This window comes from Helianthus annuus, chromosome 13 (assembly GCF_002127325.2).
Source record: "Helianthus annuus cultivar XRQ/B chromosome 13, HanXRQr2.0-SUNRISE, whole genome shotgun sequence".
Classification (NCBI taxonomy): Eukaryota; Viridiplantae; Streptophyta; class Magnoliopsida; order Asterales; family Asteraceae; genus Helianthus; species Helianthus annuus.
In genome coordinates this window covers 119,327,420-119,349,654 of record NC_035445.2, presented here as the reverse complement: position 1 = coordinate 119,349,654, position 22,235 = coordinate 119,327,420, and the positions used below count along the sequence as shown (strand labels likewise).

The 22,235-nt window shown below is 35.5% G+C and overlaps 1 protein-coding gene across 2 annotated transcripts; it reads left to right on the top strand.

Annotated features, from left to right (window-relative positions):
- Positions 1-17,986: 17,986 nt before the first annotated feature.
- LOC110899179 (zinc transporter 4, chloroplastic) lies at positions 17,987-22,145 on the top strand. Of its 2 annotated transcripts, none has more exons than XM_022146049.2 (4): positions 17,987-18,269; positions 18,353-18,410; positions 20,257-20,942; positions 21,533-22,145. In XM_022146049.2, the coding sequence occupies exons 1-4, from the start codon at positions 18,255-18,257 to the stop codon at positions 21,986-21,988; spliced, it is 1,215 nt and encodes a 404-aa protein (XP_022001741.1). In that variant the 5' UTR covers positions 17,987-18,254; the 3' UTR covers positions 21,989-22,145. The 2 variants fall into 2 exon arrangements, with proteins under 2 accessions (XP_022001741.1, XP_022001742.1); XM_022146050.2 differs by having other exon boundaries at positions 18,001-18,256.
- Positions 22,146-22,235: the final 90 nt, after the last annotated feature.

The window sequence follows — 22,235 nt, the reverse complement described above, 5'->3', positions numbered from 1 at the left end:
ACCTGGATTCTTACAGGATCAAGGTATTAGGGTTTGAATCACAGTTCATTACCCTATTTTAGACAGTGAGTTGCAGACTCCAACTGTCTCTTGGTCCTAGGACATTTATATATATATATATATATATATATATATATATATATTGTCACACCCCAACCGATGGCGGAAACATCGGGATGAGACGAACAAATTGCTCAAAACAACATAACACGAAATGTGACAATATAATTTAGATTCAATTTCATAAATGCTAAAATGACGTACAATGTTCAAATAAACACAACAAGATTCCAACATAGTTTATTCCTAGGTGTGTTTCTAATCCACCCTAACTTGATTCTTGAATTCTTCATCTATCAACCTGCAACATGTATTAAAATAACATCAACAAAAGCATGTTGGCGAGTATACAAGTTTAATACATAGCATAATGTAGAATAAAAGTTAAATACTCATATCCAACACGAATAACATGATCCACTTTTCCTTTCCCAATAGACTAGCGGGAAGTTAACACGTTCAACTTGTTCAATACGTTCAACTTGTTCAGTACGTTCAACTTGTTCAGTACGTTCAACTTATTCAATACGTTCAACTTGTTCAATACGTTCAACTTGTTCAACACGTTCAACTTGTTCAATACGTTCAACTTGTTCAATACGTTCAACTTGTTCAATACGTTCAACTTGCATAGCATATGAGATTAACAAGCAGCGAAATGTTTCGTGTTTAAATGTGGATAGAGTGTAAATATAACAAGTTTCAAGTGTTGTGTAATTTGAATATGGAATACATGTTGCACCCAAAGTGTTTAAAACGAAAATGGGATCGAGTATACTCACCTTGGATTGCGTTGTGTTTTCTTGGTAAAAGGGAGAGAGACTGAGTTGGATCCAAAAGAGTGGCAACAAGCACAAGAGATTTACCCTATTTGTGATTTAGGAATTCGTTACATAATGTTGGTAAAAATGCTTAAAATGCTAATGGGAATTTAGTGGGAAATAATGTTTTAAAATATTGATTTGCTAAATAATAGTATTTATAATTATAATAACAATGATATGTATTACTAGATGTATCATTTCTAATAACAATATTTATAACCATAAATAATTAAAACTAGTGTTTGTATTTACAAAAATTATTATTAAACGGAAAAAGAATAATCATAGTATTTTGTTTCGGAATTATTATTGAAATAGATTTATTATTAGAATTTTATTAATAATAATGTGAGTAATAAATATAGTTTTAATAATAATATTAACAACATTAATAATAATAATATCATTATTAATAATTTTATTGATAATAATCTGAGTAAATAATAACTGATTTTGTATCATTACTAATAATAATAGTAATAGTATAATAATAATATTAATAATAAATATAACAATGACTAAAAATATTAACAACAGTGATTTATAATAATAATAATATGATTTATATTACTAATAATAATAATAACAATATTAGTAATAACAATAACAATGAATTTTTTTTTATAATTCTACTAATAATAGAAATGAACATTCTGATATAAATAACAATCCATTAATAATAATTAAATAATATTATTTGTATGTTAAAGTTTTAGTGACAGAATGAAAGTAATGAGATTGCATGGCCGGAAAAACAAAGAAAAACGTAACCGGAGGAAGAGTTACCGGCGGCGGCTTCGCTGGTGGCTCCGGCAAGGCAGTGACGGATTTCCAGCGATGAACGGGGGTCTCCGACAGTTTAAAACAGGAAGCAAAATAGAGATCGGTGGGCGTTCGGTGCTTCGAAACAGATTGAGTGAATGGCGTTATTCCGGTCGTCTTCTTCGTCTCCGGCGAGGTGTTAAGATATCAAAACGTTTTTGCGAGTGTGTGAGGGTGTCGAGAGTGGTGAGGGTGTGTATGGTTTCGGTAAAGAGGGAGGTGTGAACGAAAGGTGAGGGTGGCTCGGTATTTAAATCGGAATCGAAGGTAGTGATGGTTTGGAAATAGTTCGGACCTAAGGAAACTGATTAAATGTGGTTTAATCAAAGAAGGAAATGATTGATCATATTATAAAGGTTTCCGAAATCCTCCTGTCAATCTTTGACGAATGGTTTAAAAGAAAATAAGGAATGTTGCTGTCAACTCGTTTTGGCGGTTATTGTAATTAAATTTGAACCTTCAGTTAACGTATAAGATTAACAAGTTTCCTTTTATATTCGGATGTGGCATGCCCGGCCGAGTGGTTTGTGTGTTGCTTGTAAACCGAGAGGTCCCGAGTTCGAGTCCCTTTCGCGCCGTTCCCAGGGGGTTTTCCCCTTTTTGTTTAATTTTTTTGATATCTAATGGAGCTAACTGAGTTTTCTAACTCAGTTAGTGATCTCTTTATAAAAACTAACCTAGTTAGCCTTCAATTAGGTTATGATCAACCTTTCAAAGGATTAAACTAACTTATTTTTTTTTTTACTTAATTCACAAAATTTGATAAAAGATAATTTATTTATTTAATAAAATTTGATAAAATAATTTATTTAGTTAATTAAAATATTTATTTAAAATTAATAAATATTATAAATATTTGATTTAACCCGAATTTTCTGGTAAACTACCGAATTAACGTACGAATTCCCGATTTTTGTCCGATCTAGGGTAATCTCTTGATACTACTTGTTTCGAGAGCCAAGATTAAGATATCTTTCCACTGTTTTTTACATGTTTGACATAGTTTGACGTGTTTTATCGTGTAATAACATAACATAGTATCAATCAAGCATATGATCAAAACGATGCACTTTTCATTATGATTCAAGTATCGAAGTACAATTTGGAAGTGAAAAGAATACGATGAGCGTACAACTGACTGAAAATTGGAAAGTACAACTGATAAAGCTATAAGTAGAAAATTCAAAAATACGGAACGTTGCAGTCTCCCCTACTTTAGGAGATTTCGTCCTCGAAATCAGGATGAAAGACCAAAAGAAAAGAACCGATGCAATAGCTGAAGAACAAAGCTGGTCGTGACGATTCTATCCTTTAGGGGTTGGCATCTTGAGTTTGGTTGGCATTGAGGGCTGGAGCTTTTGGGGCTGGTTGTCGTTCTTGGTTCCATAAGGGACAGTGTGCGCGAAGGTGTGTTGTATCTCCACACTTGTAACAGGCTCTAACATTGTTTGTTGGTTCAGGGTTTTGGCGAGCTTGCTGGCAATGAGCAGTACGATGACCAAAACGGTTGCGTATAGTGCATAGGCGACAGTTTGAGTTGGCAGGGTGATGATAGTTGCAAGTCGCACACTTGGGATGGTTTCCAATGTATGGTTTTCTGGTGTTCTCTGGTGTAACAGTGTTTGGGTTAGTAGCAGGTACAATCGCGTTGTAGTTAGAGTCTTGAAACTTGCGTTTCTTACCCTCGTCACTACTTGATTGTTGGACGATTTGGTTGGCTATCTTAGCAGGGTGGTTTGCGTTGGCGGCTGCAGCAGCTTGTTTGTCGCGAATGCGATTGTTGTTCAGGCTAGCAGCGAGTCGATAGACAGCCTCGATGTTGTCGAGCTGGGCTGCTTCGATAGTGTCTCTCATGGCAGGGGGTAACCCACGGATATACTTCTTGATCATCTTATCAACGGTGAGGACCAGGTGGGGTACAACAAAGCTCAGCTGCTTGAAACGAATGGTATACGCGAGATTATCGTCTCCAACTTGCTTGAGGGACCAAAACTCTTCCTCAAGCTTCTGCTGTTCATGAGGAGGGCAGAATTCCTCCATCATGAGCTGCTTCAATTCTTCCCATGACAACGCATATGCCAGTTCGTTTAAACGAATGTTCCTTTCATTCGTCCACCACTCTAGGGCTCTTGCTTGAAAGACACCAGTAGCACTACGTGTCTTGAGCTCATCAGGACATTCACTATTGATGAAGGTGACCTCGATGCTATCGAACCATTCAAACATAGCGGTCACACCCTCTTGACCAGTGAAGGGTTTTGGGTGACAAGAGGCGAAATGTTTGTAGTTAAAGGCAATGGGCTTAGGTTGGGCAACTTTGGAGTCGATGGAAGAGTTGGGGGTGTTGGAAGCTTGGATTTCGGTCACAACTTTGGGGATAAGGCGAGCGAACTGCTTGGCCATAAAAGCCATCATCTTCTTTTGAGAGCTGACTCTTGACTTTCTGGACGAGTGGGAAAATTGGCGAGATGCAGACATCTACGAATTCGAAATGGAATGAGGATGAGACTTTGATCATAATGATTATTGGAGAAAAATTGTTTAATGTATGCAACATGTAGCACATTGTTTCACATTGTTTTTTTTTTTTTTTTCACATAGAATAACATGAATAAGATGACATGAAATTTTCACATAGAATAACATGCATGATAAAAGCATAATAAATTTAATTTGTTCACGAAGGAGTATCATTAATTGTTTTAGATTGCGACAATAGTGTAAATTGTGACTTCCTAGATTGAAATGAAGATAACGCTCAATGTAAAATCGCATAGAAATTGTGATAACATAAAAGAGGTTTAACATAAAACATGGATTGTCACGGAACGTAACATATGACACTTCCAAAGTGAATCGAAGACCTTCTCGAATTAAGGAAACGTGCTTTGGCCTAATAGGTATTGGTACTCTCATCGATGGTCCCCAGGTAGGCAACGGGTCCTTAATGGATTTATACGAATGCCAAGCCTAGACAGGACGTCCCGACTACCGGTACCTAACCCTTCCAGTTACTACACGTTCTTAATCGATTGGGAAATCGAGCCTTTGGCGAGAGCGAAAATCGAGGAGTGGGACTAGTTAACAAGATGCGAGTATCACCTCTAACTTGATAACATCGTACCCTAACGTGGTTGGTACTTATCAAAAGATAAGGGTCCACTAGAATATGAAATGGAAAACTCCCTTCAAGGTTTGGATATCACTCCTAACTTGAGGGTAGATTTCGTGCAAAAATCAAAGTATAGCTGAGTGAAAATCATCACCAAGTGTGGGAATCACCCCTATCTTGTTAAGTCATTTCGATTGTGTTGTAAGAGTGTCTTCAAAGCCTCCAAGTGTGTATTGTGTTAGCCTTAGGAAAGGCATGTATATTAAGAGTCCAAAAGAAAGTAGAGGGAAGCAAAGAAGATAGAAGGGAAGTTGTTTTAAGCAACACATAGTGAAAAAAGCTCTTAAACTATAGACTAGGCAAGGCATTCCTAATTCCCTATAGTTATGGCTCTGATACCAATCTGGTATCAGAGTACTCCTACTATAGACTAGAGAAAACTAAGGCAATCCTACCTAATTCCCTATAGTTATGGCTCTGATACCAATCTGTCACACCCCAACCGATGGCGGAAACATCGGGATGAGACGAACAAATTGCTCAAAACAACATAACACTAAATGTGACAATATAATTTAGATTCAATTTCATAAATGCTAAAATGACGTACAATGTTCAAATAAACATAACAAGATTCCAACATAGTTTATTCCTAGGTGTGTTTCTAATCCACCCTAACTTGATTCTTGAATTCTTCATCTATCAACCTGCAACATGTATTAAAATAACATCAACAAAAGCATGTTGGCGAGTATACAAGTTTAATACATAGCATAAAGTAGAATAAAAGTTAAATACTCATATCCAACATGAATAACATGATCCACTTTGCCTTTCCCAATAGACTAGCGGGAAGTTAACACGTTCAACTTGTTCAATACGTTCAACTTGTTCAGTACGTTCAACTTGTTCAGTACGTTCAACTTATTCAATACGTTCAACTTGTTCAATACGTTCAACTTGTTCAACACGTTCAACTTGTTCAATACGTTCAACTTGTTCAATACGTTCAACTTGTTCAATACGTTCAACTTGCATAGCATATGAGATTAACAAGCAGCGAAATGTTTCGTGTTTAAATGTGGATAGAGTGTAAATATAACAAGTTTCAAGTGTTGTGTAATTTGAATATGGAATACATGTTGCACCCAAAGTGTTTAAAACGAAAATGGGATCGAGTATACTCACCTTGGATTGCGTTGTGTTTTCTTGGTAAAAGGGAGAGAGACTGAGTTGGATCCAAAAGAGTGGCAACAAGCACAAGAGATTTACCCTATTTGTGATTTAGGAATTCGTTACATAATGTTGGTAAAAATGCTTAAAATGCTAATGGGAATTTAGTGGGAAATAATGTTTTAAAATATTGATTTGCTAAATAATAGTATTTATAATTATAATAACAATGATATGTATTACTAGATGTATCATTTCTAATAACAATATTTATAACCATAAATAATTAAAACTAGTGTTTGTATTTACAAAAATTATTATTAAACGGAAAAAGAATAATCATATTATTTTGTTTCGGAATTATTATTGAAATAGATTTATTATTAGAATTTTATTAATAATAATGTGAGTAATAAATATAGTTTTAATAATAATATTAACAACATTAATAACAATAATATCATTATTAATAATTTTATTGATAATAATCTGAGTAAATTATAACTGATTTTGTATCATTACTAATAATAATAGTAATAGTATAATAATAATATTAATAATAAATATAACAATGACTAAAAATATTAACAACAGTGATTTATAATAATAATAATATGATTTATATTACTAATAATAATAATAACAATATTAGTAATAACAATAACAATGAATTTTTTTTTATAATTCTACTAATAATAGAAATGAACATTCTGATATAAATAACAATCCATTAATAATAATTAAATAATATTATTTGTATGTTAAAGTTTTAGTGACAGAATGAAAGTAATGAGATTGCATGGCCGGAAAAACAAAGAAAAACGTAACCGGAGGAAGAGTTACCGGCGGCGGCTTCGCTGGTGGCTCCGGCAAGGCAGTGACGGATTTCCGGCGATGAACGGGGGTCTCCGACAGTTTAAAACAGGAAGCAAAGTAGAGATCGGTGGGCGTTCGGTGCTTCGAAACAGATTGAGTGAATGGCGTTATTCCGGTCGTCTTCTTCGTCTCCGGCGAGGTGTTAAGATATCAAAACGTTTTTGCGAGTGTGTGAGGGTGTCGAGAGTGGTGAGGGTGTGTATGGTTTCGGTAAAGAGGGAGGTGTGAACGAAAGGTGAGGGTGGCTCGGTATTTAAATCGGAATCGAAGGTAGTGATGGTTTGGAAATAGTTCGGACCTAAGGAAACTGATTAAATGTGGTTTAATCAAAGAAGGAAATGATTGATCATATTATAAAGGTTTCCGAAATCCTCCTGTCAATCTTTGACGAATGGTTTAAAAGAAAATAAGGAATGTTGCTGTCAACTCGTTTTGGCGGTTATTGTAATTAAATTTGAACCTTCAGTTAACGTATAAGATTAACAAGTTTCCTTTTATATTCGGATGTGGCATGCCCGGCCGAGTGGTTTGTGTGTTGCTTGTAAACCGAGAGGTCCCGAGTTCGAGTCCCTTTCGCGCCGTTCCCAGGGGGTTTTTCCCCTTTTTGTTTCATTTTTTTGATATCTAATGGAGCTAACTGAGTTTTCTAACTCAGTTAGTGATCTCTTTATAAAAACTAACCTAGTTAGCCTTCAATTAGGTTATGATCAACCTTTCAAAGGATTAAACTAACTTATTTTTTTTTTTACTTAATTCACAAAATTTGATAAAAGATAATTTATTTATTTAATAAAATTTGATAAAATAATTTATTTAGTTAATTAAAATATTTATTTAAAATTAATAAATATTATAAATATTTGATTTAACCCGAATTTTCTGGTAAACTACCGAATTAACGTACGAATTCCCGATTTTTGTCCGATCTAGGGTAATCTCTTGATACTACTTGTTTCGAGAGCCAAGATTAAGATATCTTTCCACTGTTTTTTACATGTTTGACATAGTTTGACGTGTTTTATCGTGTAATAACATAACATAGTATCAATCAAGCATATGATCAAAACGATGCACTTTTCATTATGATTCAAGTCTCGAAGTACAATTTGGAAGTGAAAAGAATACGATGAGCGTACAACTGACTGAAAATTGGAAAGTACAACTGATAAAGCTATAAGTAGAAAATTCAAAAATACGGAGCGTACAACTGACTGAAAATTGGAAAGTACAACTGATAAAGCTATAAGTAGAAAATTCAAAAATACGGAACGTTACATATATATATATATATATATATATATATATATATATATATATATATATATATATTACCCATAGGCACTTCATCCCCAAGGGATGGTTATTTACTTACAGGGAATTTTGAATTAACCCAATTTTCAAAGATGGCCTATGTGACTTTTACTGCGTTAAAGTTTCCCAGCATGTCAACATACTTACAGATGTCAACAGAATTTGGAATCTTTTAGACAGGTTCTACCATCTTGGCCATGTCTGCGACGACACGTGGCTAGGTTTTACCCCTAAGATTCTCTTTATAACGCAGATCAATCCTAAGTTGAGATGCTAATTATGGACCTGAATCTAATTATGGAGATACCATCTTGGCCTTGTCTTAAAATGACACGTGGCTAGGTCTTGTCCCTTTTTAGATTTTGCCATTTTATATTAATGGTAGGTCTTCTTTATTTTAGGAAATGTTATTTTCATTTTACTTTTTATTTTAAGTTTATTCATATACTTATTTATAATAACAATCATGAAAATTTAAATGCAACATTCCACTAATAAAGGTTTAACAGTACAATCACTTGCCCTAAATGGGACTTCTACAAATAACATGCCCACGCAGGGGCGAAATACAACAAACAACAAACAAACAAACCCACGCAGGGGTCAACTGAAAGATATGCCCATGCAGGGGCAGAATACTAAAAGACAAGCTCGCGCAAGAGCTGAGTATAGAACATAAAGTCCACGCAGGGACTGATTACAACTAAGCAAATAAACAACAAAGGTCTTCAATGACCCCTTCTTTTGGACTTCCCCTTTAGCAAGTCTGACAGACCCTTGAAGAAGCCTTGCCGCTCCCTGCGGTCTTCTCGAACTTCTTGTTCGACCTGGTTCAACCGGTCGAGTACTTCCTGCTGACGTTCCGGCGGGATAAGCTGTGGTTGCGGCGGTTGGTACAACGGTTGAGGAGGTAGTGGTTGCTGGTACACATATGGAGGGTACCCGGTAGTCCATGGACCACCATAGGGCCCTTCAGGGTGTCGAGCGTTGTAATCCCACGCCTCCTGGTATGGGTCCACATTAGCATAGTCGAACTGGGTGTGAGCCGGCTGCTCAAAAGGGTTGTACGCCGCTGAGCCGGCGTAAGTAGGTATTGGGTTGTCAAAACCCAACGGAGGTGCCATAGGCACTGAGTTGACCTCCGGAATGGGGTTTGATGGACCCCCCACTTGTGGTTCTTCTTCTTCCTAGAGTGGCGGATAATGACTGCCACTCGATGGTTGGGGAGTGCTGATGCGGACTCCCCCTCGCACGGACATCCGTGCGTTTGACCTTCTCCGCCTCGGTGGCTCCGGAGGCGGTTGTTGTTCTACTGGTGGTGGTGGTGGCGGAGTGACTGCCACGAAACGAGAATCCTGTGAAGGATCCTGTTGCTGTTGCTGCTGCTGCTGATACGGAGAGGAGTGGTGAGAGGGGGTAAAATACCAATCAATGTTTCAGAACCTCTCCTCGTAGCTATCCGGACCACGATAAGGTGATCCGTGAAATGAAGACCCATCTGAGATCTCGATGGGGTGGTTTGGTGTTCCGGATGCTGGTTCCACGGGGTCCGTGTCTTCATCCATATCGTCAGCATGGTTTCCTGAGAAATGATCCTCAGGTCCTAGTGGGTTGAATCCCACGGGTTCTGGAAAGATGTTGGCCGGGTTGAACCGGCTTTGGAAGACTGGGGTTGGGTCGTCAAAGGAATGGTGAGAATTGGACCTTTGTAATGGTATGAAAGAGGGTGGTTGATCATTGGACTCATTCTCTGATTGGGGCCGAAAGGAATGTAAGTATGAAGGTGAAGAGCTGAGGGAGACTGACCGCCTACCGGGTTCAACATAGAGCCTCCACGGCTCTTGTGGGCTCGTACTCATCGTAATGGAAGGTGTCCGCCGGTGTGAGGGTCCGGCTTCGTGGTCGTGGCTCGTGAAAGGAGCCTTTCCTCATCCGCGTCTCATACGTGGCGGCATGATTTAGACCTGTCAACAAAATGATACAACAACACATATATATAAAATAAAATAAAGACAAAATGAAATAAAACAAAACAAAGTTTGTCCTATGTTCTTTGTCTAGACTCGGAACTTCGAGGAATGTGCATTTATTTAACTGAGATTAAACATAGAAGGCTAGTGTTTAATTCACTCAGCGTTGGCTCTGATACCAACCTGTCACACCCCTATTTTCCACGTGTCACCGATGGGCCCGGTGGGGGATTCCGTGACGTAGTTGATATCGTCATAGACAAACATACAAAAATATAAATGCACAGCGGAAGCAAAGAAAGATTTATTTCAACTTAAAATATTGTAATATTCAAGTATCACAAAATAGTCGAAATAGATCCACAGGCAGAACCAAACAAAAAGGAAACTTCATTTCAACAGACTTCATGCATCCTAAGCTTGCGAGACTTCTATGGATGCTTAAGGAGTGACCAGCCTATTACGCGTAGTACCTGCACTTAGCCTTTTTTTGAAAATACGTCAGTTTACACTGGTAAATACAATTTAACTGACTCATTTTGAAAATGTTTAAAATTGATTTAAATGCCCGTGGCATAAAACTTTTTATAACTTGGGATAATTATTTGCTTAATAATCTTGTAAAAGAATTACATGTTCGTTATGCGTTCAGTGGCCCGGGTCGTGCCGGGTTAAAGATTAATAGACACACCACTTAATATAATTCCGCCGCAAGACTTCTCTCGACCGATGATTATACTTTAATGAAATGCACTACGGGTGTACGCCTACACCCGTGTGCTAAGGTCGTGGCCATTCTTTGAATGATGCCAAGGATATCCGGGACATGGTCATTAAACCCCCAAAGGCGTTAAACAAACAAAACAACATTTTTAAACGGGTTAATTTGACAACACTTAGCCATCAACTGGTTAAGGTCAATTCCCCGACCAAGCGGTATTTTATATACCGTACCCCAAGCCCGTATAGGGAAAATAAGTTAAACGTATTTGCGTGAGCAAAGTATAAACCAAATATAGCGAGTGCACGTAGCTTTTACTGGGCTCCCAGATCTGGAAATTAAGTTTTAATAACCTTTTTACTGGGCTCCCAGATCTGGAAATTAAGGTTTTAATAACCTATTAGAATTCTAACGGGTCTTAAGCTTAGACCGGTTAGTTATAAAGGAAGATTACGGTTTTAAACGCACAATAAGGCGAAGACCGTTTTAGAATGTGGTTTTGACCCAACAAGCTTGCATGCTTGTTTAATATGGGTAACATAATCACATTCTGGATTTTGAGACCAAAAAGATATGGTTTGACCCGTTTCGGCTAAAATGGCCAAACTAGTCACATAAGCCGACCCGAACGCGTATAGTGCGTAACGAGTAACCATAAGAGTCAAATACAAGTTTCTGAAGTCAATATACTTAAAATATGTTGTGGTATCAGAATGATACCTTCCATTATGCCCCAAATGGTTTTAAACCAAAACTATGCATCATAAGGGCGTTTTGGTCATTTTATAAGGTGTAAAAGGGTTAAAATAATAACCTGAGTTACAGGTCTAATTAAATTAGTAAATATACTTAATTTACTAAGTTATAACAGTAGGGTAGCAAATCTATGTGAAATTTATTATCTTTAACCTTACTATGCACCGTAGGGGCATTTTGGTAATTTCACATGTGCCTAAAAGGTCAATTCTGGAATTCTGAGTTCAAAACATTTGCCTACTGTTTAAAATATGAGAATTCACTGATTACATTAGTAGGTTCAATCCCTTAAGCTTAATAAGGTTCTAGTGCACACTTATTTTGTAAAAAGCTGATATTTTTAGAGTTAATTACACAAATAGGTCCTGTGGTTTATACATAATTTCGCCTTTGGGTACTAACTTATTTTTTTAACAGGTTTAGGTTCTATGGTTTCAATTTTGTAACACCTTTGGGTATTAACACCAAAATTAGTTAATTAATGACTAAAATACCCTTGCATTTTTTTAAGTTTATCAAAGTAATACATTTGGGTACTAACACCTAATTTTATTTAAGTTTAAATCAATTTTACAAAATCTATTTATTTTTTTTATTTTCATTATTTTATTATATCTCTTACTTAACATAAACTCTATTTATTTTTTTTTATTTTCATATTTTTATTAAATTTCTTATTTAACATAAAATCTACTTGTTACACCAGTATTTTTTTAAATAGATTTTTTAAATAAAATCTACTAGCTATATAGTTTTATGCAAATTAAATTTTCATTTTCAGTTTTGGATTGAAATGATTGATAATAATAAATATCTTTCATGTAAAAAAAATTAATCCATTTTTAACTCGTTTTTTGTTCATTTACATTTTACTATTTTAGAAAGATATTTAATTTACATAAAATCTACTAGTTGCAGTAAAATCTACTAGCTATATAGTTTTATGTAAATTAAAAATCTATTTTACAAAAAAAAAACAAGTTAAAAAAAGGCTTAAATTTTTTTAGTTTTATCTAAAATACCTAGCTATATAGTTTTATCTAAAATACCTAGCTATATAGTTTTATGTAAATTAAATATCTTTCTAAAATAGTAAAATGTAAATGAACAAAAAAACGAGTTAAAAAAAGGCTTAATTTTTTTTACATTAAAGATATTTATTATTATCAATCATTTCAATCCAAAATTGAAAATGAAAATTTAATTTACATAAAACTATATAGCTAGTAGATTTTATTTAAAAAATCTATTTAAAAAAAATACTGGTGTAACAAGTAGATTTTATGTTAAATAAGAAATTTACTAAAAATATGAAAATAAAAAAATAAATAGAGTTTATGTTAATTAAGAGATATAATAAAATAATGAAAATAAAAAAATAAATAGATTTTGTAAAATTGATTTAAACTTAAATAAAATTAGGTGTTAGTACCCAAATGTGTTACATTGATAAACTTAAAAAAATGCAAGGGTATTTTAGTCATTAATTAACTAATTTTGGTGTTAATACCCAAAGGTGTTACAAAATTGAAACCATAGAACCTAAACCTGTTAAAAAAATAAGTTAGTACTCAAAGGCGAAATTATATATAAACCACAGGACCCATTTGTGTAATTAACTCATATTTTTAATATTCCAGAAGGCTCAAAATAATTTATTTATCATAACAATTCAGTAGAAATTGGTTTGAGGTTAAAAGGATTTGTAAAACTCATTTTATGGCTTAAAAGGGCAAAACCGGCATAAACCGAATTAATCTTAGAACACTAAGTTATGCTCAGCCTAAAAATAAATAAAAATCTCCAAAAATCTCAAAATATTATTTTATAACAGTGGGTAAAAAGTTTGGTATAAAAATTTGGGTTTTGATAGGCTATATGTAATTTACGCCATTTAATTGGTAAGGAAGCTCTTAATTACGCTATTGAGCATAACTCTTAATCTAGAACTCAAACTGACCTCAAATTTTGGGTGCAAGTTTATAAATCAGTAGGTAAGGTGTCTACCCTTTTACATTTTCAAAAATCACATTTTAAGGTCAAATGGGCATAATGGTCAACATATAAGCGATTAACGGAAACATGCATGTGAATAGGATATCTAATGAACCAAGTTGTATAATCTCAGAGAGTTATACTAACATGCAAATAGGTCCAAAAGAAGCTCTAAGGTAATCCTAAACTTGGCTTAAACAGGTCAGAACTGATAGTCAAAGCAGAAGTCAAACTTTGCGGCTTTCGGTTCCAAACCGAGCCTAAACTGAAAATTGTCGAGTTGAACATGTTGAGACATGTTCTTATATCAATTACCAAGTTATTTTAATGATCAAACAGGTTGCATGTATCCTACATTGCTAATTATGCATTAATTTGCAAATAACCTTTCTGTTGACTTTTTATAATAAGCTTTGACTCGACAATTAGCATAGTTAAAGTGGGAATCTGAAAATACCCTTTTAAGGGTTTGTTACCCACATAGTTACCTACTTAAAGGTACTTTTAATTCGTGATTTGACAGAGCACATTTTAATTAATCACGAAGTCAAACCTTAATTACGACGGTTTGACACTTACAAGAGTTAAGGACACTTAGGAAGGGTTAAGGACACTTACAAGAGTCCTAATTGAGATTAGGGATGCTAAGGATGCTTGTTGCTGACCAGAGGAGCTCCAGAAGTAAACTTGTGAACTTTGCAAGTGAATGATCAACTTGTTCACAACTTGGAAGCTCTTATATAGCAATTTTAATTGCACAAGATGGTGCCAAACAACTCTACACATGTTGTAAGATCATCCCACCTGTCCCTAATGCATGAAAACCAGTTTGCACAGCCCCTGGTATCATTTCATAGGTTCATAAGTCGGTTAACAGCTTTAAACAGGCAACTGCAGGTGAAATTTGTCGCTGGCACCCTGACGCGGCCCGCTTGAGGTTATAGGGGACCTCCACGCGGGTCGCCTGACCTGTCAGAACCAGCCAAACAAGTTTTAAACTTTGCATTTTCAGTCCCTGGTCCTTTGTAACGTGGTTTTAAGCTTCTAAATTGCCATTTCAGCCTTCAAACTTGATTTTTAAGGGTCTTGGGACTTTCACTAACTTGGTTAAGTCCTTGACTAACCTTGTAATCACTCATAAGGCCATAGAATTCAATGTTGACGCTTTCAACCCCTCGAACACGAATTTGATCATAACTTTCTCATACGATAACGAAACTTTATGAAATTTTAACCACATATTCTAGTGAGTATATTTTATCGTTACAAAGCTTCGGGTCTGCCAAAAGGTCACTCAGAGGTATACTTTGAACATGTTGACACTTTTAGCCCCTGTAGTTTGTAATTCCTCACTTTCTTTCATATTTTGCTTCGTATGATCCATGATTTATTCGTTGGAAGGTATAAACATTATGTAGGGCTATTTTAGAATATATTTATCCATTGTTGACACTTTGGACCCTTATATTCACATAGTTTCGCCGTTTGTCAACTTTAGTCCCTCCAAAGTATTCTTTCTCACGTTCAGAGCTTGTGACACGTGTTTATACATTATTGGGCATAAATTTTCAAGGTGTTACATCAACTTTCATTTCACCTCACTTTAGTCCCTCATGTTTGATAATTAAACATAATTGGCAACATTTTCATATTTCCTTAGGTTTTTACCTTTCCCTTAACTAGGTTAATTAGCCTAGTTACTTATTTCATAATATATCCTAAAGGAACATACAACAAAATAAACCTTCGGATTTTGGGGTGTTACAATATGACAAGCATTGCATTTATACAACTAAAGCAAACAATAAATGTCTATAACTATGAAAGTTAATGAACATGTTATGTGATATCTTGACGTGGCACACAATATTAAACACGATGTCTATGCATGTCAGTGCAACGACATATGGGTTGCCACCCATGTCATGTAAATGGTGTCACATACATTTGTATATATCGATAACAATACAAGGCATAAGTAGCACCCAAACGTGTACACCTTATTGGAGTTAGCGTGTAAGTGACGCCAATCCATAACGAGGTTGGTAGAGCATCCATCTAATCCTTCACATCAGGGGCGGAACCACAGGGGGGTCAGGAGGGTCCGTTGACCCTCCGGCCAGCCGAATCCTTCTGTAACCTGTATATGCAACGAAGAAACTTTTTTGTAGTTTTGACGCTTTGACCCTTCAACATGTATCTTGCGGAGAAGTTAAAGTGAAGATTAAAATGGTGAAATAACACCTTCGGAGATCTCCGGCAACCGGCGCTAGCTGTGTAAATTTTACAGTAAAGAGAACTAAAATGAAGAAGATAAGAAGATATGACTTTTAGGTTAATAGTCAAATCACTAAACCAATATTTTATTAATATTTTGACTGGTAACTTGTGATAGTGACCCATGTCTGTTCCATTCAGAATAAGAACTCTTTTTTATGTTTATTGGTTTAAAAATAAGCATACGAATTTTAGTTTTCTTTTTTTTATTATTTGATTACATATTATATATTATATATTATATACTTTTGTTAAGTTCTCCTTTAGTTTTCTATAGCATTTTACTTTATATAATTTTCATCACAGATTTTTTGTATCGTAGATAACATAATATATAAGTAGATAATATTCTTTTTCTATGATAAAGGCAATGTTTTAAAAACCGGTTTTTTATTCATACCGTGTTAGGCTCTAAAATGGTTCAACTGGTTGAACCGGGTTGTACCGAGCGGTTCAACCGGTTCACTAGTTAACACTATAATTCCATAAAATACAAATAAATTTAAAAAACAATCCAATCTTAATTAAGATTTATATAACTGATTATGGTTTTTTGTAAAAACAATTGTTTTCTTGTAAAATGTTATGTATTTTTAAGAGCATTTTTATTACTTATAAACAATATTACATTAGATGATGTGAGTAACAATTTCAGTAGCGATTAAAACTAGTTTAATTATCAACAATGGAAAGTCGGTATTACCTTAATATCGTATTTTTTTATAATTAAAAATATCAAATTTTAAGATAACGCAAACCGGTTCAATGGTTTGGACCGGTAGAACCGGATTTACCGGCGGTACATAAGACATACCGTATTTGGGTTTTATCGGCCTTTATCGTACCGGGCACGTGTCCGGTATCTGGTTTAACCGGTATAACCGGCCGGTTCATACCGGTATTTAAAACATTGGATAAAGGGATACTTTATAAAGTCAATTAGCTAAAAAAGAAAACTCTTATAAAATTTTTTATTGCCTATATAAAGAGAAAAACTGAAAAACCCTCACACCAAAAATAACGGGTATAAAATGTGTTAAATTACATTAAGAGAAACAATACATAAGTTCAATAATTAATAACTTGAATTATTGATATCCTTAGGGTGGGCGGGGTACCCACCGATTTGCAATCGGGGACCCCCCCTGCCGCTTCGGTATTGTGCCGCCAACAAAAGCGGTGAAGAGAGAGAGGGTGGAAAACGGTGATGAGGTGCCGAAGAGGGGGGAGGAGAGAGGGAGGAGAGAGAGAGGAGAGAGGGAGACTTGGTCCAATCAATGATTTTCTTTCTTTTTTCTTTTTTTTTTTTAAAAAAAAAAACCAATTCACCTAAGAGGGGAGTGACGCCATCAAATGGGGGTGTTAGGGGAGTTTAAGAGGGGAGTTGACGTGGCACACGGGGATTGGTTTGGCGTAAGAGAGGGGACTCACCTATTAGGTGAGCACCCCCTTCACCCTTAGCGAATGTAAAAAAAAAACTATGATGCGGACACGAAAACATCTCAAATGGCTAAAAAACAATAGATTAATTCATAGGGTTGTCGGTTAGATGCTTTTGCGTGAAATTTTATTACGACCCCCCAGTTGAAAAGTTCTGGTTCCGCCGTTCACATAGTTAACGTTTACATTTACGATTTTTTTTAAACTCTTATTTAAATGTTTTGAAAACCAGTCAAACAAACTTTTAGTGGTTTTGAATACTATTTTGATAATTATTAGTGCAACTCATATATGTTAATTATTATTGTAACTCATATATATTACACTAACTTTATAAATATAAAACGCATGTAACTACAAAAGTTATCTTATTACATAAACATACAAAACTTCCAAAATTCCCAATTAGCATTTCAATTTAGCATCAAACTAATCCTAATCTTTTTGCTCATCTTTCTACCCTACAACTATTAAAATCTAAACACACCCACAAGAAACAAAACCATGAAAATCTAAACTCAACAAAAACTAATTGCCAATTATGCAAAAACCAAAAGTTTAGCTCAACCTTTTACAAACAACCAAACTTGAAGTACCTTAAATGAAACCAACCCAATAGTACAAATAGAAAAAAAAATCAATAATAACCGCAGATGGTGTCGACACCGTTTATCTCAAACTTCATTAAAACCTTTCAACTTTTTCCTCCAAAAATTTCACCGATAGTGAAATGATGTCGACATTCCTCCTGATCACAACCAGCAAAAGAACACGCATCCATAAATTCTGAGAATGATCAACAACTTAAGACCCGTGTGTGTCTCATCATCATTTCATCATCTTCTTGTACAAAACATCATTTGTTCAACAACTTTAAGGAGAATCTTTGATATATTATAATCTTGTGATTCATCACCATGTGGGTGCTTGAGGTTTCTATCTTTCTAGATTATGTATTTAATAAGATGGTTTTGTTTTAGTTGAGTTTTGATTGCATTGTTGAATTTTGGTTTAGGAGCTATACATGTTGATGAATTTGGAGAAGATTAAAGGGGATATGTGGATTTCATCAGGTGATTTTATAACCCTTTTAATGATATCTTTTGAATATGTTTTGGGTTTAATTTGAATGTTTTAAATTACATTTTTTTTTATTGACATTGTGGTAGAATATAAGGATTGGTTAGAATCTCTGTTTGGTGATGTAAATTGATGCAAAAAAGTATGAACATATGAATATTGTTCAACAAATGGTGTCATGATTACTACCCAAAGTTTCTAATTAGGTTTATTTTGTAAATAATTTATGTTTGATAACATGTTCCTGGATAATGGCCATCAAATCATCAATGACTAAAGGATGCTGCACAAATTTTCAGCAACAATTTTTCAAAATCTATAGTTTCACCTTTGACCAAGAAAGGGTAGGTACTAAACTTCATACCTGGATTGTGCGCTGCGGTCTTAACCTTCATGTTTTCCCCTCTATTCATCCATGCATATAGGTGTTGTGTAGAATAGAAGAATCCCATGGAGCCGAACATTGTTTCTTATCCTCTTTGTCCTTCGATTTACTTCAAGTTGCTCTCGACTGCTCTTCTTGTTTCCGGGGGATACTCATTTGGAGTTGGATGTGCATGTCAAGCGATGGAAACTATAGTTTCAATACAAACCGACAAATGTACCTAGTCTAATCCCATTCATAGCAGCCAGTGGTAGTGGTTGGGGAAGGCTTGATGAGGGCAAACCTATCACAGGGGATAGATTTGTTGGATCAGTTGTAGTTGTTGTCTGGCCTGAACAAGCGGCCCAACCCGTGAGCAAGGGGGTTTTGACCGGCCCTAAACGTGTAGGTTTTTAAGGTTGTTGATTTCTTGTTAGCCAAGTCGAGTTGGCATTATAAATAAATGTTACTAAGTTAGGGATTTATAAGAGAAAATGTATTAAGTTTTTTTAGTTATATTTCCTTAATACAGTGTGGGAATTATCCAAATTCACATGTGTTTGATATCGAGTTGGTCAGGACTTGAATTATTCTAGTCCTGAAATGACCATAATCAATATCAAAACACACAAAATTGGATGACTTTCAAACTCTTTATTGATAATCAAGAAAATAACTCAAAACTTGAAAACCAATACTCACGCACATCATAGATTCGATGCATCAATATATAGACTAACTCTAACATGCTAGCCAAGACATTACATAATAATTATAACATAATTTGGAAACTTAACCAATTTAACTAACTTTAGTCCCCCCCCCCCCCAGTTCACCAACTTGTGACTTGATAAAACCCATCATTATCCACCGCCTTGTGGATCCATACGTCTCAACCCTAACTGACTTACTAGGGTTGGGAATTAGGCCCAACAAGAGAGGCTGCTCCTACTAAGACCTTCTACTCCAAAAATCTTTTTTTTTTTACGTGTACAACATAGTAATCCAGATGAAATAAATGTGGCTAAGAGAATTAAAACAACCACCACAAAACATTTGTAATCAATTTTTGAATACATTTAAAATATAAGAAAAGCTCAATTAATTAGTAGCAAACTAGCAATCATTTAAGTTCTTCACTAAGTATTTGGATCAACCTTCAAGGGTGCGCAATGGTAAGCACTTGAGTCCCTCTAGGAGGTTCGAATCCACCTTTCTTTAACCCCTTGAAGGCCACCTGCCCTGCCCCGCACAAGTTGATTGTTCAAATTATGTATTAGTTGGTATATGATAGTTATGATCTTGAACATGAAATTTGGATATTTACCACCCACAAGTACATGTTTAACCCTTATTGCATAAATTTAACTGTATCAATCATTCAAGTATCTTATATATGCTTACATCTTGTTTCAACTTTCAAGATTATCCAATAATGCATCTTTACTTACCAACTATTCTTGGATCCCAAAAAGCATCGCTTTTCAGGAACTTTGCTGAATCCATGTCAACAACTAGCTGCACTGACTCACCCGAGTTCGACCCATGCCAAGACGAAAAAGCCGCTCTCATCCTTAAATTTTTGGCCATTGCCACCATCCTTGTCGCCGGAATCCTAGGTGTCACCATCCCATTGGTCAGCAAAAACTATGGCTTCTTCAAAACAGACTCCAGTCTCTTTTTCTCCACCAAAGCCTTTGGTGCTGGTGTGATTCTCGCCACCGGATTCGTGCACATGCTACCAGAAGCCACAGAGGCGTTAACAAACCCGTGTCTCCCAGAATCCCCTTGGTCCCAGTTTCCATTTTCGGGCTTTATCGCTATGATGGCTGCGTTGATCACTTTGCTTGTTGACTTTATCTGTACTCAGTATTATGAGAGTAAACAAAAGAAGCAAATTGAAGATGTTAAAGATGAACATGTGGGTGATTCTGATTCAGAATCTTTGAGAGTTCCACTGGTGGTGAATGACAATCATGAGGTGTTTGGAGAAGAAGATGGTGGCGGGATTCACATAGTCGGGATCCATGCTCATGCTGCTCATCATAGTCATAATCATAATGAAGTAACCGTGCATTCGGAAGGGCGTTCGCATATGCATCCGCATGGATTTAGTGATGATGATGACGAGGGCGGTGCTCGGCATGTCATTGTTGCACAGGTTATGTTTTATCTTTAACGCGTAAAATTTTATAAGTTGGTTAAAACGGGTCGAAACTCACCCAAAGTGTAGTAAAAGTAGCATAAAACCTCTTAAGTCGTTATTATAAGATTTTGTTATATTTATAAAGTTAATAAAAGAGATAAAAAAGTTATTGTGGTTTGGCATAACCCAACCCAAAGTGTAGTAAAAGTAGCATAAAACCTCTTAAGTCGTTATTATAAGATTTTGTTATATTTATAAAGTTAATAAAAGAGATAAAAAAGTTATTGTGGTTTGGCATAACCCAACCCGACCCGTTTTAATATCTAACTTAAACCCATTACCCAACCACCCATTTTGTGCCACATTTTCCCCAACCATCTATTTTCTGTAACTAAATCCATCTCAAGATTAAATCCGTCGCAAATCGTCTCTTGCGACGGTTTTGGCCGCCCCATGCAGATTCATGTAAAGCTATAAGGCTCTTTTTTTCATTATTTTCATGAAAAAAAGAGCGTTATCGTGAAAAGAAAAACAAAGTATAATTATTCAGAATGTCAAAGACCCATTGCATATCATGTACTTTAAGATAATTCTACATTTGACAGGTGTTAGAACTCGGGATCCTATCACATTCAATCCTGATTGGACTATCACTAGGCGTTTCACAAAGCCCATGTGCCATCAGACCCTTGCTGGTTGCCTTATCGTTCCATCAACTTTTTGAAGGGTTCGCACTAGGCGGGTGCATTTCGCAGGCAAAGCTCAGGCCCCTTCATTCAGCTATAATGGCATGCTTTTTCGCTATAACAACGCCTTTAGGTGTCGGTATAGGCGCAGTTATCTGCTCATTTTACAATCCTAACAGCCCCAGAGGTCTTGTTATTGAAGGGGTACTTGACGCTATATCAGGTGGCATTTTGATTTACATGGCTTTGGTTGACTTAATTGCTGCTGATTTTATGACCAAGAAGATGAGATGCAATGTTAGGCTGCAAGCTGTGTCTTATGTTGCATTGTTTCTTGGGGCTGGGTTGATGGCTCTTCTTGCAATTTGGTCATGATATATATATCATGTGTGTTGTGTAATGTTAAGTTATGTTATTGTTTAGTTATTTTCATTAATCTTTATTACAATACTAAAAAAATTGGTTGTAGGGTAACAAACCCGGTATCTTGTATATATCTGTGATTTATTTTGTTTACATTGGGATTTTAAAATTGTTATTGAGCACTAAAATTTATAGAATTTGTATTTTTTTTGAACGGTCAACTAATCATCCAAATGGGCTACTAACGAAATTCACCACA